Source organism: Alligator mississippiensis, chromosome 4 (assembly GCF_030867095.1).
Source record: "Alligator mississippiensis isolate rAllMis1 chromosome 4, rAllMis1, whole genome shotgun sequence".
NCBI lineage: Eukaryota > Metazoa > Chordata > Crocodylia > Alligatoridae > Alligator > Alligator mississippiensis.
In genome coordinates this window covers 184,914,384-184,933,470 of record NC_081827.1, presented here as the reverse complement: position 1 = coordinate 184,933,470, position 19,087 = coordinate 184,914,384, and the positions used below count along the sequence as shown (strand labels likewise).

The following is a 19,087-nucleotide window of genomic DNA, read 5'->3' as shown; positions in this document are numbered from 1 at the left end:
AGCAAGCAGCTGAACTGGCAGAAGTTTAAAAAAGAGAAAAAAAAGATCAAGGAAAGATAAGCCTAACTAGGGATCTCTCCAACTAACTTAATTACATCTATATTACCAACAGAGACTGAGGACAGGGTGGCAAACAAACAGCATATTTGCACCACAGCTCCCACTCTTAATTGCCCATGGGTTCTTTTACATTCATCTAACACAGACATTCCCTCCCTGCCAAAGAAACCATGAAGCTTCAATGAACATCTGGACATGGGTTCAAAATCCCACTGCTCAAACTTTGTTGTTTTAGGTTTTTTTTACAATTAAAAATGGGATTAAATACTGAAAAGCAAAACACAGGAAAGAAATTAGCTTGGAAAATCAACCACCACACTCCTAGAGAAACAAAAGCACTATCATGTTTATTTTCATCTTAAACATGAACCCCAAGTAGCTCTGCAGGTTCCTAATTAAAATACAAAATTAATACTTAATATCTACAAATTCTTCCCTGTCTACAGCATCACAACTACTACATGCTAAACTTATTGCTGTTCACTGGATTTATCTTCTTGAGGTTTCAGTCTTCAAAGGCAAGACTACTGATTCAAGAATTACATTAAACAAGTCCTTCTTAACTGATCAGACAAACCATAACTACAAAAAAGACATATACTTTAAGGAAACATGAACAAAATCAGAATAAAAACCGCACAAATTCAAACCAAAGTTGGTATAAGTGTTTTGAAGTGCAACTGCTGTCTGACATCCGGTGGCACTGAACAGTCACCTAATTTATTCCATGTCTTGCAGAGCACCAGAGGCCAGTACCCTTTACTAGCAATAGTTAGATTAACTACTACCTTAAAGTCATGCCTCAAGTAAACAAACAGTTTCAAAGGTCAAACAGTGAAAAGGAGACAGCCTTATTTTTTGTAAAAAATAAAAACTAGCTGAGACATTTTATTTACTCCTAATCTAGGCCAGAGTAATAGCACAGATGAATTCCATTTCTAGTGTCAAAAACCCCAAGCATTCACTTTCTCTGAGTGGCTTTGAAGAAACAGTTAAGTATACTATTAACCCCTTCTGGAATGTGGATTTAAAGTAGAAAATACACAACTCTGACAGCTAACTACCTGCCACTCCAGTATGAGCAAAACCAGCATTCTTTGCAACAAGGATATCAGTATGAGCCTGAAAAGATCATTAATCACGAGATACCTTTGAACACTGTATTTACAAAATTCAAAACAAGTCATTCACATCTACCATCCTCCTCCACCGTTCAAGATTCCTAACATAAGCTGCTATACGTAAGCACTATAAAAAAAGCCATCACCCGAGTTTTGTGCAACAGAATTAACCACTTCATATCAGAACCCAACAAAACCAGTGCACTAAATAAATCCAAATATAAAAACTGTGCACCAGAGGAGTGAAATTCCTTCAATCAAATTATGTAGCAAATTCTTCAAAACAGCATTTCTCTTAGAAACATAGGTCTATTTATAATCATTTCAATCTTTAAGACAAAAAGGCAAAACGTTTTAAAAGAAACAAAATCAGCAGATAAAATACAAAGTATACTAACAAATCTGAAACAAAAAAGATTTTTATTCTCTGAACGCCTTCAGAAGGGGAAATTCCAAAATTCATTTGTAAGCTTGAAATACTACCTTTCCAGGATGTCCTAGAAGAGTAATGTGGGAGGCAAGGATTTTTTTTATTTGCACGTGGCTGAGAAAGAGCCAGGCAGCCTGGAGAGCACCTCCCTGCAGATAAGTCTCTGGGGTGGAAGAGGCATGGAGGAGGGGGGACAGATGGAGGCCCCCATGGTGAGGGAGGGAGTTGGGCAGGGGCTGGGAGCACTGCCCAGTCAGGGCAGTGCATGGGGCCACAGAACTGGGGCGGGGAGCAGGACAGCCACAGGCAGCTTGTCCAGGAGCCAGGAAGCACATGAGGAGGTGGCTCCCCACTGCTGCGTACACCCCCCCAGGAGGAGGCATGGGGAGGGCAGGGCACGTGGCCTCCCAGAATTGTCCACGGAGCAGGGGCAGATGCGAGCTGCCTGCTGTGGGCTCGCGGCTCCTTGACCTGCTGCCCTTCCCCTGGGAGCCTGATGCTGCCATGCAGTAACCGGTGTGGCGGCCATGTGGAGTTGTGATGCCCACTGTTGCTGGGTAAGCAGGGGGCACACGGCTGGCACGGGGCTCCTAGAGGAAGAGCAGAAGAGCAGGGAGCCTTGAGCCTGCAACAGGCAGCCAGCATCCGCATCGCCCCCACCCCCCCACCCCACACAGCCCTAGTCCAGCCATGCTGCTTGGGGGGGGCATATGTCCTGACTTTCAATTTGGAAAAGGTGGTCACCATAGAGGGGGGAAGGCAGAGTATCTTTTTTGATGTCATGACATTGCATTCAAAAGCTTATCTAACTTTATTCTTATGTTGACTGTCATTCGTGCATCTAAATCTTTTTTAACCAACCATGCAGGTGGTCCAATAAAACAGTGATTCTCAACCTTTTTTGTACCAGGACCCATTTGTAAACATTGATGGCCAGTCCTGACCCACTGCCCCTCACTCCCGACCCACTGCTCCCAAGCCCCAGCCCCACAATTTGTGGGGTTTGGTGTGGGTGTATGGCTCTTTCATATATTCTTATGACCCACTTTTGGGTCACTACCCATGGGTTGAGAAATGCTGCAATAAAAGATATTACCCCCCAAAAATCCTTGCCTCTTGATAATTCCTGGACCATCGCTACTACAATATCTCTCTAACACTGCCTTACAATATAGTAATGAAATTGGCACCCGTGAAAAATGTCTACCTCACACACCTATCTAAGTTCATTAGCAAACACCTTGTATCCTTTTGTGCTATTTGGCTCAAGACCATAATAAGCTTAACTGGAGTGCAACTGAGAGAAAACCAAAACTAATCTCATTCAATGCATTCACTGAAGAGCCATCAGACAGTGAAGTAGATGTGCACTCTGTCAATAAACTAATATGATAACATGCACAAATCTGAAAGCCTTCTTAATTACTCTCCTGTTTAACAGTTGAGTAGCACGTCTCCATGGTATCTGCTCAGTAGCTGGGGAAACTTGCACTACTGCATGGTGTACTATACTTGATGAGAACTAAGTATAAAGATTACAGTTTCAAGGCATTCTGATCTACTACTTTTCATGAACATGATCAATTTAAACAGGGCCAAACATGCCTCTATCCTCCACAAGTAAAACAAGGTTGTGAGAGAACAGATATAAAAGTTTATCCAGAGCAAATGTGAATTACTGAAATTTAATAGCTTAAATTGTCATAAATAACAAGGCTGCCATTTTGTAATGGTGTATTTTTATACCAGGATAAGAATCAATTACTGCTTAAATAACTTAATAAAGGGTACCTTCATGGCTTTAACAAGATATACAGGCCAGTAAGATCCTGGATTTTGATTTTTTATAGTATGTAGTAATTATATTTGAATGACTCACATTACAGAGCAACAGATGTGGGTGTTGGGTCACTGGCTATTTTTTTTGGGGGGGGTTGTAAAATCTTAATTTGGTTAGGATAAACTTAATTTTTGTTCTGCTTGTACAGAAAGAGAACTATGTTTGAGATGTCTTATTAAAAACTAAAATCTTTTCCAGGTACCTGGTGGAAAGCCACCCAACTAAGCAAGCTCAGAATAACTTAAGTAAAGAAAGATTACATTGCCTATTTACACATGGACAAGAATTTATTAAACGCCTTTCAAACCATGGTCAACTTTGACTCCCTATCTACCATCACCTGTAAGTAGTTCACAAACAAACAGATATGGTAAATCTACAAATTCAATGCCTTCCAAGTTAAGCAATTTATTTTCTCTGCTATCATAACAGAATTGAAAAAATGTAAGGAAGGATAATCTTCACATAACAGAAAGTTATCTAGAAAGCAGGTAAGATACAATGTTGCCATCAACTACTGGTTACAGATCAGATCATACAAGGAGATGTGGTAATAAGCCAATGGGCATATAGAAGAGCACCTTACCAGTCAAGTGAGATCTGTTGCAGTGAGTTTGAAGTAGAACAATCATGGATTTGTTACAAACTCTTTTTGAAATGAAAATGAAATAGTATTTCAAAGCAAGTTGAAATATTATTACCTATAAATTATTTTAAAATTAAGTAATTAACAAGGAACACAGAGGCCTTGGGAATTTGTGGTTTGAAAACTCCAGACTGTCTTTGGAAAATAAGAAGTTACTCTCAAATGAGAACTTCTACAAACTCACCTGTATTGGTAAATTGTAAGGATGACTTACTTTTCCAACAATTTAATGCATGAAACTTCTGAAACATACTGTAGCATTTAGTTGATTCTGTTGCTGCTTGGGCGCTTTCCCAATTGACAATACAGTGAGTATCAACAGGAAATCAAAATCCACGCTTCTACCCCTGACTAAAAGCCAAAAAAGATACTTGAGTTACTCCCTGCTGTCAAAGACAGGCTACACAAACACTGTGTAGAAAAGCAGCTGACCAGTAACACATTCCCCACAAAATGACCTCAACTGCTGGAAAGTTACCCCTAAAATATAAAAGTTAAAAGGTAAACCATTACAACTTCAAGATAGATGTGGACAAATGAAGTCTCTACCACTTCAATATCAGAGAAGCTGTTTACTAACCAGATATGGACTACCTGCTTCCCTACCACTAAAAAAAAAAAAAAAAAAAAAAAAATCAAATCAAATCAAATAAATCAGAAAACAGCAGTTACCTAAAATATGCAGCTATACCAGTATAAACAGTAAACTGTTCACTCCTGGTCTTGTTGTAATTTGCATACTAAAATGATGCAAATTACATGGAGGCATGACCATCTTTCTATACCATATGAAATTAAGGTAAAAATACAAGTTAGAGGAGTGCAAATTAGAGATTCTACCTAATCACAGCAGCCAAGAGATAGAAGAAGAAAGTTAGGAAAACTACTTGCTCATTTCTGCAGCTAGAGAAAGAGTGGAAAGGGAGGTAAAAATCATCTGAAGGATAACAATAATTTTAGATGCAGGAAATACGGTAAAGTACTGTGACAGGGGGAAAATAAAGAGCAAAATCAAATACTGAAAACAAAGCAGAGAAATATGCACCATATATATTTGTGTTCTTAGTAAGAGTAGCTTCAAACAAGAAAAGGAGACATTTTAACACAAAGTATTACAATTATGATTAGGTTTTAACTAGAAAGATGTCACGTTTGTTGTCCAATATCTAATTAAAACAAGGCAAGACTTTAGTTTTAATTGCTAATGTGGCAGCACAAGAATTTTTCAACCTGGCTAATAAGCCAAGTCATGTTTCCCAAATCTTGCATTTAATAGCACAAACATTCTGAAGAGATTTGCAAGTCTAGATTTAACTGCTTTGTTTATTAAAACTGAATGGTTACAAAAGAGTTAAAATCTAGGTTCTCTAGTAATACAACAAAAGCTGTTATTTAAAGGATTTAGGGATTGAGAGGAAAAAGCAATTGCTTTGCCAATGTATATAAAAATGTCTATCAGAATAGAAGAATTCCCAAATCAGGCAGCTGCAGAAGGGACATTAGGGTCAGTGTCCCAGTTTCTCAGGCTGTCAATCTCCAACAGACCCATAATAGCAACAGCCACATAAGCACAGAATTTTCATACTGTAACAGAAAAATTTTCAAATTCAGTCCAAAGTTGCCTTTATTTTCCAGGAAGTGTGGGGCATCAAAACTGTTTTGTGTCTGTGCTTGCTTATTTTTACAGTAATACTAAAAATCCTCACAGTATCTCCTCCTTACTAAAAGATTTCTTTCTAGGTCAAGGGACAATTAATAATGGTGATTAAGAACTAACAGAAAAGCTATGTCTTAGACCTCAACATACTACACTGAGAATGAAATCACCAAGCTCCCAGGATCTGACAAATTTTGACAACTGCCCTATTCAGTGATGGTGTACCAAAGAGCATAAAGGTACACCTAGGAACAAATATAGTTGTCAATGGGTCGAGCGAGCTCTAAAGGGGAAGCAGTCCCTTTCCTCCAATAAGCTTGCCTACTATAATATTTGAAATCAGGATCCTAAGGGAAGTTTCTGATGTTGCTTCCTTTTGCCTTCAATTTTGTACTTACTCTAAAAATTAGCCAACTGAACAAAACTAGCACTCAAGAAATTGAGAACCTTCTTCATCTACATGTTTCAAGTTCATAGAATTATAGGTCAAACAAGATGGAAGGGGAAATCTAAGCTTTACACAGTTATTTCTCAAATTAAATAGACAGGCCAAATTAAAGTCATGGCCATTCATAGCTACAATATATAAATAGGAATTTGGAAAGCCTAAAGTTGGCTATAGCCAAAACACAGGCCTTTCTGTCCTTTATTTTACAATCACAATCAACCATGCTTCCAAAAATGTTGGGATATAATACTTGGAGCTTTATAATCACACACAAGGATAGAGCTGTGTTTCCTAATACTAAAAACCTTGCACGTGACCTGTCACTGGACAGTTAGAGCTTTTAATTCAGCTTCCAAGAACTGCATTTGTAGTTCACTGCCGTGCCGTTCTAGAAATAAAAGACCCACATCCAGGAAAACCACATGCAGGAACTGGTGCTATCACTGAAATGGAAGCATTCTAAAATTATTCTATGGAGGTAACTAGTATTCTTAAAGTAACTGGGAGAGTGCCTTTTTTGCTCCAAAACTGACTACAAATTTTAAACAATGTCCCATTTTTTTTGTAAAATAAACATAGATAACAGTCCTTACAGACACAGAACATGTGATATGCATCACAAGCAAGTGACACACCACTTTCCCTACCATTTTAATTCTACATCTTAGTATTCCTCCTAAATACTTTTACTTCCAAGTGGTATAAAAGTTATGTTCTGCCTTTGGGAAAGAAACAAGTTGATGCTATCAATGACTAGATAGACTGCACATTAAAACAGGATCTCAGATGTATTACTAAAGGTGCACTTTGTTCAGATAAAGTCATGAATAGCAAAGCAGTATTTTCAAGGATGATATACTTACAGTTGGTTAAATATAGACTGACCTCCACCCTAGTCTCTGAAAGCTAATGAGACCAATCATAGTATAAAATATGGTTGCTGAGGCTAGACTTTTCCCAAGAATTAAGTGTATAAGTTAAGACCTGCTCTGCAGAACCTACTTCCACATCATAAAATTCTATTTTGGAGATAAATGCCATCATAGAAAGGGTACCTTGTATGAAAAAGATATGCACTCCTTGAACTGCCACCAACACCTGTTCACAACAGTTACACCTACTAGTGAATGTTGATTATGTTTTGAAAAGTTTAAGTACCCACCTGCTTACACATTTTAAACCTGTCAACCAACCAATAAGCCTCAGTTTGTGTTATATAAACCTATCAGCTTCTTCCATCATGATTTTGCTTTTTACATGTAATATTACAGGATTGGGTTTAACAACAACAACAACCTTGTGTAAGCTTTCAAAGCTTAGGGCACTCAATTTCACAGAAAGAACTGCAGCTCCCATGAAATTTAAATGCGGTCTGGGAGCAAGGGAAAAAAATCTGGTCCTATAGTGTTTTCCCATTATCAGACTGTTTAAGCCGCACCAACCCCTCCCCCCCAAATAAGAACAAACACTATTCTTTTTCTCCAAAAATCTCTACAAAAAATAAATACATATATAAAAGGAAATTCTAGAAACCCAGAACTCACCACGTGTTATCATCCCTAAGTCAACTTGGCTGATTATATTGTTATAAGAAACACAGACTTATTTTGTACACACAGTAAAGTATCTGACAAATATCATCACTGTACATTTGTTTGAAACATCAACAGTCTGGCTAATAACCTATTTTTAAGACTCATCCATGTAACAGCTTTGTGTTGCAGAATAACACACTGCTTTTCATTTCCAATTTGCTTACATATGAAAAGCCCACTCTAGATTCTTTTGGCATAGAAACCTGCTTCTACTGTATGTTTACTGCAGTTGCCTAGAGAAAATCCTAACACTATTGTCAAGGGCAACATTGATACATTAGTAATCTTTGTTAATGCTCATTTTTATATCTGGCTCAAAATCAGAAATGAAACAAGCACTTGAATTTAATTTGCACTCTGATCAGTTATCCAAATAAGATTTATAATAGGAATATAACAAAGCACTATGTATTCTACTTTAAACAAAAGGTGAACATGTTGATGAGTAAAGGCTACACTCTCAACTTAAGAGAGAAAAATGTTATAGTTGTATTTGAAAAATCAGCAGTATTAAACTGGAACTGCTAACTGATCTCATGAAATCGAGGATCAGATCTTAATCTAGCCTGGGACAAAATGTGTTACCTGAAATATATATATATATATATATATATATATATATATATATATAACTGTTCCTAAGTAACAAGAAGCTCACTTAGAGATAACCTCCCAGTGGAGAACTGCAAATAAATTTCCAAGGAAGGTCCTCATTTTTTCAACACAGTGCTTTAAAAACGTATCTTCTCTACCTGCAGCAATTACAAGTTACATGCTAAAACGGAAGGAAAATCAACCAGCTGTTGGCAGTAATGTGTCATTTTTCCATCTTAAAGAGGCTTAACAGGTTATATTAACAGCTGTGCCTGACCCGGGAAGGTGTTAATTCCTCCAGGAACAAGATCTTTCATTACTCAAGCACCACTCTTATCTCAGAAAAGGCAAGGGTGCTCAAGCACTTGTTACTCTGAAAAAAAAAATACAGTGCTACAAACTGTGAACACCCCATACTAAGAACACCAAGACACCCCATACTAAGAACACCAAGCACCAGAAAAGCTCTTTACCTGTTACCCTTTACAAAATGCCCCTCAAATACAAGCACCTCAAATAAAAGTTATTCAAATACAAGGAAAGATGGCTGCGAAGAGTGTTCTCCTTCATTGACTAATGCCCTACTCATATAGGAAAGCTTCCTAATTCTCAGTCTAACCTACCAAAACTAAAAAGAGCTGGAGGTCACATCATTGGCACATGGTATACATGTTAGCCTACTATGCCTGAATCACAGAATCATAGAGAAGTAGGGCTGAAAGGGACCTCCAAAGGTCATCTAGGTCAGGGGAGCGAGGACAACCAGCAACACTCAGAAGCATGGGAAATACCCAAACAAGAACACAGGCATAGCTACACCTCGACCATGTCCAACCTCTTTTTGATCACCTTCAGTGATGGAGAGCCCACAGCTTCCCTAGACAGTCTATTCCACTGCCTCATTATTCTAACAATGAAAAAGCTTTTCCGGATATCCAATCTAAACTTACTCTGCTGTCACTTTAAACAACTAGTATGTATCCTCCTCCTCCCTTGATTTAAGAGAAGCAGGCAGCCACTAAATGACCAAGAACAATTACTGAGTAGTAGACATCAATGCTCAGTGAGGATCAGGGCCCTTCAAAGAACATTATATTGCTTGCAAGGTCATTAATTAAGCTACAAGCACCCATCAGATTAATACAGAACAGCATTAAAAATTAAAATTTGATTCTTGCCTAAGCAGAAAAGGCATACCCATCATTGCTGGCATCTGGTGTGCATTTTGATAGCATTCAAACATTAATCTAGTCCCTTCTAATTCAGCCAGTAGCCTTAATACTTATTTCGGTTCTTAATCATCTAGCTGTATTCACTGCAGGTGGCATCCACTCAGCCTGACAAACAACCTCCCCAATAAATAAAAATTAAACCTCTTATCCAACTGATGATGATGCTTAAAGATGATTACAATCCTTTCATCCACTGGATTTTATTTTCATAACTACATCTGGACATAACCCACACACCCAGCTAATCTTATATAATCAGAAAAATAGCATGGAAATCTTTTCTAGGACTCAAATTTTAGATGTAAACAGCTTGGAAAATATAATGCTCCTATTTTAAAATGAGGATTCCACCAGATGCAGTCATTAGAAATGGGAGCTATTGTCACCAAATTAAAGCAAAAGGCTTAATGGTATTGAGTACACAGTAAAGGGATATTTCCAAGATCTCTGAACTGCAGCACATGCACACACACTCACTCACTGTTCTGGTAACAGCTTACAGTTGGTTATAACTCAGTGTTCAATACCTTGATATGAAATACTTTATCATCCATTCCAAGAGAGATCACTGCACAAAATCCTGAAGTTCTTTTATTGGTTTTCTGATACTGATCTAAAGTATTGCCTGCCTAATAAGACTTCTTCAACTCTTGCACTTTAGTTGTGTTTAAAAAATGAAAAAGAATAAAGTAGGTGAGATTTCAAAACACCATCTTTTGTAATTTGCTGTATGTGTCCTCATTCCCATCCTTCTCCATTGCATTCACCATCTTCTTTCAAAGTTTCTTGGACTAGCTAGCAATAACAAAGACTTCAAGGGAAAGGAATATAAATCTCTAATGAATTTTTGAGTTTTACATTTCCTGAGATCACTTCAAAGCAAAAAAAAAAAAAAGCATTCTTTCACTTCAACTTGGTAAATAACCATAAAGTAAAAGTTTTGAAGGATTTTTTCCAGCTTTCTCTCATTATTTAGTGCTTTGGACAGAATTCGGAATAAACAGGGTTACTCAAAAAAAAAAAAAACATCAGAAATTCTCTTTGTAATTAACTACCCTTCAAATAATTAGAAAAGGCTATCCATTAAAAAAGAATTCTATTTTGTCCATACTGGGAAGAACACACATATTGAGTGTAATCTGACATTTTCATTGTCAGAGAAAAAGCCTGTTCTGGATTCCATCCACTGTATTTTAAAGTAACCTTTACAATGCAACTATTAAAAAACAAGTCATGGAACAGTCTGGCAAATTCAACACATTCTATATTCCAAAGCAAGGTAATAGTTGGCCACCCAAAAACACTGAAGCAGATGTAAAGAAGTGCAAGGAGAGCACTCAAAAGTTTATTTAACCCATGTTGAAGCCTGCATAGGAAAGAGGCTAAAGGCTATATCATATACTGCTTCCCTCCTGACCCCTGGTCCACACTAAATCTACCCACCTACTCCTGGTAGGGTGAACCAAAGACAAGCAGACAAGGTAAATGTCTCAGGAGCAACCCCAAAAATCTTAAACTAGCAGCTCTCAACCTTTTTGAGTTAAAGATAGCCCTAAAAAAATGCCAGATCTTAGCTTTCACTTATTTTTGGTGTAGAAAAATAAAACAGCAATTCTTCAATTGCAAAGAACTCAGGCGACAACATTAAAAGTTTCTGACATGAAGGGTTCCTATTTAAAATCTCTGGGTTTATCTGGCAAATTATGCAAAGTTTTGCATACCTAACAATGCAAATATTGCACAGCACGCTGGGACACCCTTAAATGATCTCACAGCACTCTGGTGTTGGGCAGTAAGCTTTTGAACTGCTCTAGCAAGAGCATGGACTGATTTCCTATGGTCAGGAGGGAAGCAATAAAGACATGCTCTAAATCACTTGGAAAACTTTCAGCAGTAATGCAAATAAGTCCAAATCAGAGTAGATAAGATTTAGGTGCTTTTGAAAAGTTTCCTCTCTGCTGTGGTTAAGGCCTACACATCTGAACAGGGAACATCTGAACAAGTCACCAAGGGCGTTTATACATGTGCACGGCTTAGGTTGTAGCTGTGTTGGTCTAAGGACATAGGCAGACAAGGTTCCTTGGGTGAATTTGGTATCTTTTATTAGACCAACCCAAATGGTTGGAAAATAGTTATTAAGCAAGCTTTGGGGTTCAAAAACCCTTCGTCAGGCTAAGAACGCTGCAGCAGTTGGTGTGTGCTCTTCCTGGATGGAATGAAAAGTAAAGAAGCCAGGGGCTAGGCTGGGTTGGGGAATCAGTTGCCAGGCAGATTGTAATGTATCAAAAATCCAATGTCTATGTTTAGTCCCTGATCTCTAGTATCCAGCAGGTTGATGAAATGGAGCTCATAGGCTCGTCTCTGGGAAGCATTGTGTCTCTTTTCTGAGAGCTGCACTAATTAAAAGCACCTGGAGCATCACGTGTATCAGCATCCCCACACTGAAAAATGGCAGCAGGCCACTTTGAACTAAAGCTCAAACTAAAGTGCCCTGCTGCCATTTTTCAGCGTGGGGACACAAACATGTGACACTGGAGTCTGCCGAAGCGTGGCAATTCCCACGCATCTCCAATGTGCTGGAATTCTGGGCTCCCTGCACAAGTATAGAAGCCCCAAGAGAGCCCAGGCAACAGCACTGAGGTATGAACTGCTCCAGTCACTTTGTAATGGGTGGAAGACATTACAGAAGTTAAAGTTTAACATCTATCTTACTATTGCTATGTTCAAAGCATATAAATAAAACAAAGTGTTATTAAAAGCTAAAATCATTTCTCAAAAAGTTTGGTAGAGGATGCAAAAGAAACCCTAGAAGTGGTCTTATCTTTGCCACTATAAAGGTTTTCTTTCAAGGAGTCTCAAGTGTCTTGGACTTCCTGAAGGAGGGTTCACTTTTTGGAGAGTTTGGACAATGGTGATGCTGAGCATAATTAAATTTCTGGACTCATTATTCACCCCTTCATTGCCTCTAAGTTTTAGAAGTGCTAGTGTTAGTCAAATGTGTGCAATGAGGAGAAAAATCTAACAGCAAATTTCAAAACAAGACCTAAACAAGCTAAACATTCAGTACACACTGAGACATGTTATGACATTAAGGAAACAAATTAGCAGTTGTCTATTTTCTTCTAGGTTACATGGGCCTTAAATCATTTCTCTTCTTGGATCATCCTTGGGGGCTGGGTATAAGAAGTCAACAAATGTAAGTCTACCTATTTATTTATGTTTTCATCAGATTTATATGTCACCTTTCTGTCTATCAAAGATCCAAATACCAATATTATGAATAAAGGGAGCTTTGCAAGACGTTTTATCAGAGAAAGCTGTAATAACAGCCCAGTGAGTTTGCTTCCACAAGCCAGTCCATTCTGAACAAAAGGAATCATTAGTTAAATCAAGGTATATCCGGTTTGTGTTGATGGTCATTATGCTAACCTCCAATCCCCACAAAATCTAGAAGAAATTTTTTTTTAAATGTCTGCTCATTTTTAGTTTCTAGCAAAACCTTCAGAGTTGGTGTTCAATTCTCAGGAGTCAAAGTGTAAAGGGCTAGTGGCTACAACTCTATTCCTGTCTCCCCTCATTATGTTTACATGCTGGAACACATTTGATTCATCAGTTCCAGAACCCTAGCAGCTCCTAAAAGCTAACAAGGTGAATTCAACGTGAACTGAGCTAACTCTGAATTTATGAGCATTATGCTGAGAAACACCCACCCAAACTGAGGAGTGCACTTAAAAGGCAATTTTCCCTAAAAGCACAAACCTTTTCCTCGTAGTGAAGATAAGGCCAAAACTTACTTTTCTACCAAAAAAAAGGGACAGATTTAGTCTGAGGGTGGAATTTAAACAGTGGCCTGCAGGGTGATAACAGGCATGCCCAGTTAAACCAGTCCAGTTTATACAGTAACCAAATCTCATATAAACCTAGCTTCATGTGTGTGATACAGTAAAACAATTAGATGGTTTACCATCCCAATTGGAGTTGCAATTAAAAGCTTGTTTCTCACTGATGAGTTTTACTCAGTCAGCATTTGAGACAAATTTCAGTGACGTGTCTTAACACACAATCATAGAAATTACCCCCACCCTAAAAAGTACTGGACTTCACCTTTCCATGCACTCAGAGGAAAAAGGAAACGTATATGGAAATGGAATGTACGCACACACACTCTTCAAACAAAATAGCATTCTGGGCATACTTCTTAAGTGGCAAACACAAACAGCTGTGTGAAACACACTTTTTTGTGGTTATCTCAACCTTAACACTGAAGTCAAGCCACAAGTTCTGGTACAGACTGCTTGTAAACCCACATAAATGCCTTTAATGTTTTATTAACCTACAGAATGAAATTGGCAACAGTGCATTACAGCTTAAGAAAGGAAGGCACTTGATCTCAACTGGTGGACCACTGGATCTACAGGTTGTTTTTGTCCAGCTATTATTACCTCCCTGCAACCACTTTGTTTCACACTCTGGGAAGATTTTAACTACATGCATGGAAAAGAAAAACCATGACCTTTGGCAATGCGAATTTTAGTTAGAGGTCTACCGCCTATTTTGCTTTTTCAAATAGCCATTACTCTGGAGACTGGTGCAATTGCTAATTCTACGATAAACCTAGGATTGTGTATAAAGAAGTATATAATAGAGGGGGGGGACCCTAAATTCTTAAAAAAAAAAAAAAAAAAAAAGAAAGGCAAGAAGTCTATAACCAATACCTCAGAAAAAGTAAGTGGTAAAACCCAAATTCAGCATATATGCCCACACAGGTTTTGAAAAGCTTAACATAAAACCATCAACTAAACTCAATCTGCTTTTCTTTTCCCATTAATGTTAAAACCATGTTCCTTTACTCCTGTATTTTAGTGAAGACAGCTTCTTGGTGTCAAGTAGGCTGGAGGACTAGCAGCAATACAAATAACTATTACATTCAGATACTTGCACGTTTTCACTATCAAGCTGATTAAATCCACTTGAACTGGTCATTTAAACACATCCTGCACAGGGTATTTTTATGGGCAGATATTTTAAGTCACTGAGCATGATGCATCCTATTTTGGAAAGGTGCTTCATGAAAACACATTCTCAGGAAGGCACATTCAGTGGCCTAGTGACCCAAATTCCAAAAAAGCAACCCAGCCCTCTTTCCTGGTTAAATGATTAAGCTGCAGATCCATGGCATTTCATTCCAGCTAAGGGAACGGCAAAGAAGAGACCTACAAGGAGGTGAAGTCTCATTTGTTATGGGAATAATCTATTCTGCCTTCACATCACTTCCTGGCTCCTGCACCTGAAATGGAAGGTGACAAGCAACACCTACTATGCTGGGAAATGCAACGCATCTCCCATGCGCTTTGTCTACACAGTGGGTGCATCTACACAAGACGCTTAATGGGCATTGGACTAATTCCAGGGCGCATTAGTGTGGCTGACAAAAACCATGCTAATTTGCACTACCTTTAGTCCAATGCCCATTAAGCGTCACACAAAAAAAAAGTTCATCTGCGTTAATGTGCAGTAGCGCCAATTATGGAACATTAAGTTAGTACCTGTTATTACAGGTACTAAACTTAATGCACTATAAGCATGGTGCATTAATGACCGTGTAATGGTACTGGGCTGCAAAGGGTCGGCTCCTGGTTGGCAGGAAGGTTGGCTGCCGGACTGGATGTCCAGACGTGACCGGCATACCGGGAACCGGCAGCCAACACTTTTTTACACCAAATATGCCTGTATGTGTGTGCCAGCCGCTTCTGGACTGCAGTCTGCTGGTCCGCAGCCACTTCCGGTCCACGATCTGAAACAGTTGGGAACCCCTGGGGTAGAGGATCATGCAGAGGTGCCTCAGTGGCAATATCCCAGCCCAAATGCAGGCAGGTGTCTAGGCCGGTGGTTCTCGGCCCCATCTCCTCGGGAGGTCCCCCTGGCTGGGCTCAAAGGGGAAAATGCCAGCTCATATTTTTCTGCAGTCGGAAACCCAATGGAAACCACCAGGGCAAAAGAGCTCTTGGCAACAGCAGGGCAGTGGGCTGGCGGCTCTGCCCATCTCTTCTGGGAACCTCCAGGGTTGATCCTGCCTGCAGGACTCGGGCACTCCCCTGAAAGGACCTGGAGGCACCTGCGCCACGCTCTCCCCCCGCCCCTGCCCCGCCAAGGAAGGGCACCTTTGTGAGGGGACCCGTTGATGCTCTCGGAGCTGGACTGCGCCTCAGCCGTGGCTCTCTTCAGGCTGCTGAAGTAGCCCCTGGGCCTGGAGAAGCTGCTGCGGGGCGAGCGGCCGTGGGGGCTGCAGAAGGGCGTGGAGGCGAAGATGCCGCTGAAGAAGCGGAGCAGGCGGCGGTCGCGGGGGGCGCCGTCCCTGTCGCTGTCCCGGTCCCGGCGCTGCGAGAAGCGCTGCAGGTCGCTGTTGTCCAGGGTGCGGTTCTTGCCCTTGCTGCGCTCCCAGCGCTCCAGCGGCTCCGCCTGGCTCAGCACCTCGGCCACGTCCAGCGTGTTGCGCTTGTCGGGGCCGGGGCCGGGGCCCGGCGGGGCGGCCAGGCAGCCCGAGCTGCTGTGGCGCCGGGCGCGGACCCGCAGCTCCGCGCCGCTCCGGTGCCTGAAGCTGAAGCTGCGACGCAGCAGGCCCGGCTGCCGGGCCGGGCTCGAGCCGGCCGCGCCCTCCGCCCGCGCCCACCTGCCGGGGCCGGGGCCCGGGGTGCGGGCGGGCGGCTGCAGGCGACCGAGCTCCAGCTGCCCGGCGCTGAGCGCGCGGAAGGGGCGGCCGGGGCCCGGCGCGTCCCGCTCCTGCTCGTCCTCCTCCTCGTCCTCCTCCAGCAGCAGCGCGGCGCGGGGCAGGCTGCCGCAGGCGGGAGGCTGGCTGCCCCCGCGCCGCCGCCGCTCCCGCTCCCGGCCCGGGCTGCCGCCGCCCGCGCCCAGCAGCTCCTTCTTCACCAGCGTCACGGAGATGCGGTACACGGTCCTGCGCTGCGCCGCGCCGCGCTGCATGCTGTCCCGGAGGTGCATGGCCCCGCGCCCGCCGCCGCCGCCGCTACATGGCCCCGGGCGGCGCGGGCTGAGCCCGAGCCCGAGCCCGCCGGGCGGCGCGGGGCCCGGCCCGCATTGTTCGCAGCTCCGCCTTTTTCTTTTTCTTGTTTTCCGCCCTCCCCTGCAGGCTGGAGCCGGGGGCTGCCCCGCCGCTGTCACCGCGGCCCGGCCCGGCCCGGCCCGGCCCCTCCGCCGCCACCGCCCCCCCCCCCGCGCCGCCGCGCGTCTGCCGGGAGCGTGCGGGAGCTCCGCCGCCGGCGCAGCCCAAGAGCCGGGCTGGAGCCGCCGCCGCCTGCGGAGCGGAGCAGGACCCGGGCCCCGACCCGTCTGGCAGCCACCTGCCAGCACACAGACGGCTCAGGCCGCACCTTTCTTATTTTTCATCTTCGGCAACACCAAGCCCTTTCCAGATTCATGCAGGCGAAACCCAATCGTCCGGCTCCAAATTGAGACCGAGCAGAGCTCTAGCACTGGGTAAGTCTCCTTCCGCCCTAGCCCATCCCTCACTTACACCCCAGGTGACCTACCTGCAAGGCCTTGGACTCGCAGCTTGGATGGAACAAGAGTAGGGCTGTGTAAAGGCAGGCTACAGCAGTAGCTCTCAACCTTTTTTCTTCCAGCACCCACTTGTAAGCATCACTGGCCCATCTCAACCCAGTGTCCCTCCCTCCCACCTGCTGCCCCAGCTCTGCCCAGGGCAACTGGAAAGGGGGTGCATACCCCCACTGCCAACACTGCCAGCAGCTTGTGCATATGCTCAGCAGCCCCATCCCCGCCACTAATGCCCATGCTGGCTTCTGCGGGTGCTCACCAGCCCTGCTGCTGACACTAGCTTCTGTTGCCCGCACCAGCTGGAACTCTGCCAGCCTGCAAGGGAAAAGCTCTGATTTCCCACTTCTTTCTCCTTGAAAAGAGAATTTAGTTTTAGAGTTTGTCCATCCATTTTTAAAGTTTGTTCACCACCCTTTCATATGTTCTTGCCACCCACTTTTGGGTCGCAACCCATGGGTTAAGAAACGGTGATCTACAACATAATCAGCTGAATGGTTCTTCCAAGGTTAAGGTGAGGTCTCTAAGACATGGTCTACCTCCCCAAAAATGCAAAGGATGGAACTTAACTAGGAGCCACTCTTCTCATCTAGATCACTTGCCAATTCAAGGGCTGCCGCAGGCCCTTGCGGGGCTTCGAGAAAGGATGAGAGAAGAATGTGCGATATGATGCTATTCTTGACCAAAGTCTAGAATGTCTAATCCAACCTCCAAGTTAACTCTTAGTATGAATGGCTGCTTAAGGTGCAGGAAGAACTGCAAGAGGAAGGTTATTTTCTACATAACCTAAATACTCCAGGTTTGTCATTTTAGCCTGACTGTCATTTTTAAGGTGGTATTTCCTCATGGTGCAACCATTTGGTCACAGCAGTACAGCCACCTAAAGCCAAACTTTCCAGTTTTAGAGATCCCAAGTTTCACTGGTCCACAGCAGGGACCCTGACCAGAGTAGAAAGAAAAGCATTGCAAAAAGAAAGGCAACATTGCTCTTCAGGCTCAGCTCCATATTGGTCTCTCCACCAAAAGAACAGGTCTAGCTGATTTTGTAGCAACCTTATTAATTAATGAGGAAAAAGAGGAGCAGGTGCTTTTGGACTCTGCCTCACCAGACCCTTGTCTCAGCAGCAAACACACACATCCAACAAAATCTCTCACTTCGGTAAGGAGAATCCCTTCCCCAGGAGCTGATACGAATAGCATCTGGCATGAACATAAAACACAACACCAAATCTACACCAGTTCAGGTCAGGTATGTCAATCATCATCAGCTGACTGGTTAAGTAGAATTGGTTTTCAGGTGCTCACAGTGAAAAAGCTACAAATAATGGGCCTTGGTAACAACTTCAGAGAAGCCAAAAACACTATCTATACAAGGTATCTTCACATCTCTTCAGATGTTGCCTCAAGGTCAGAGTTGAAACTCATTGGCAATTTAACAGCAAGGTGAGAGAGCCTCAACTGCCCCTCTTCATGGGTCTGCAGGGTCCAAGGAGTCAGTTATTGCCAAAACTGTTAAGCAGAAGGCAAAGTAAATTGCTACTTGGGGACAGCTTATTTAGCATCCCGATGGAGGAAGCTGCTGCTCAGAAAAGCTTATGAATCTCTGATTTAGCCCATAAGGTGCAACTCTACATTCTGCGTTCTGCCAAACATGGCTAACTATCTCTCTCTGCTCAAGGTTGTTAAATGTAGCACCCTTCACAATCAATACATTTAGAATAAGGACAAAGTCAGCAATGCATCTTTTACTATGCATGAAACACCATCATCAAAATTTCACCTTAAAGCATCGAGTGGGTCTGAGGTGAAACTTCTAAAAGGTGACACTGGTTCTGAGTTTTAATACCAGATTACCCCTGTCTGCTCAACCCCCAATAAAAAAAGAGGTTCTGGAT

The 19,087-nt window shown here is 42.3% G+C and overlaps 1 protein-coding gene across 5 annotated transcripts in view; it reads right to left on the bottom strand.

Moving 5' to 3' along the window:
- Window positions 1–19,087, bottom strand: part of AGAP1 (ArfGAP with GTPase domain, ankyrin repeat and PH domain 1) — a 589,050-nt gene that overhangs the window by 454,084 nt on the left and 115,879 nt on the right. Inside the window, exon 1 of one of the 5 annotated variants that reach the window (XM_059727176.1) lies at window positions 15,785–16,798. The exons of 2 other annotated variants lie outside the window; for them this stretch is intronic. In XM_059727176.1, the coding sequence (XP_059583159.1) occupies window positions 15,785–16,622 (838 nt within the window). In that variant the 5' untranslated portion in view covers window positions 16,623–16,798. Of the gene's footprint in view, window positions 1–15,784; window positions 16,799–19,087 lie in introns of those variants that run through there. 2 more of the 5 variants (XM_059727173.1, XM_059727175.1) reach the window with 2 other exon arrangements.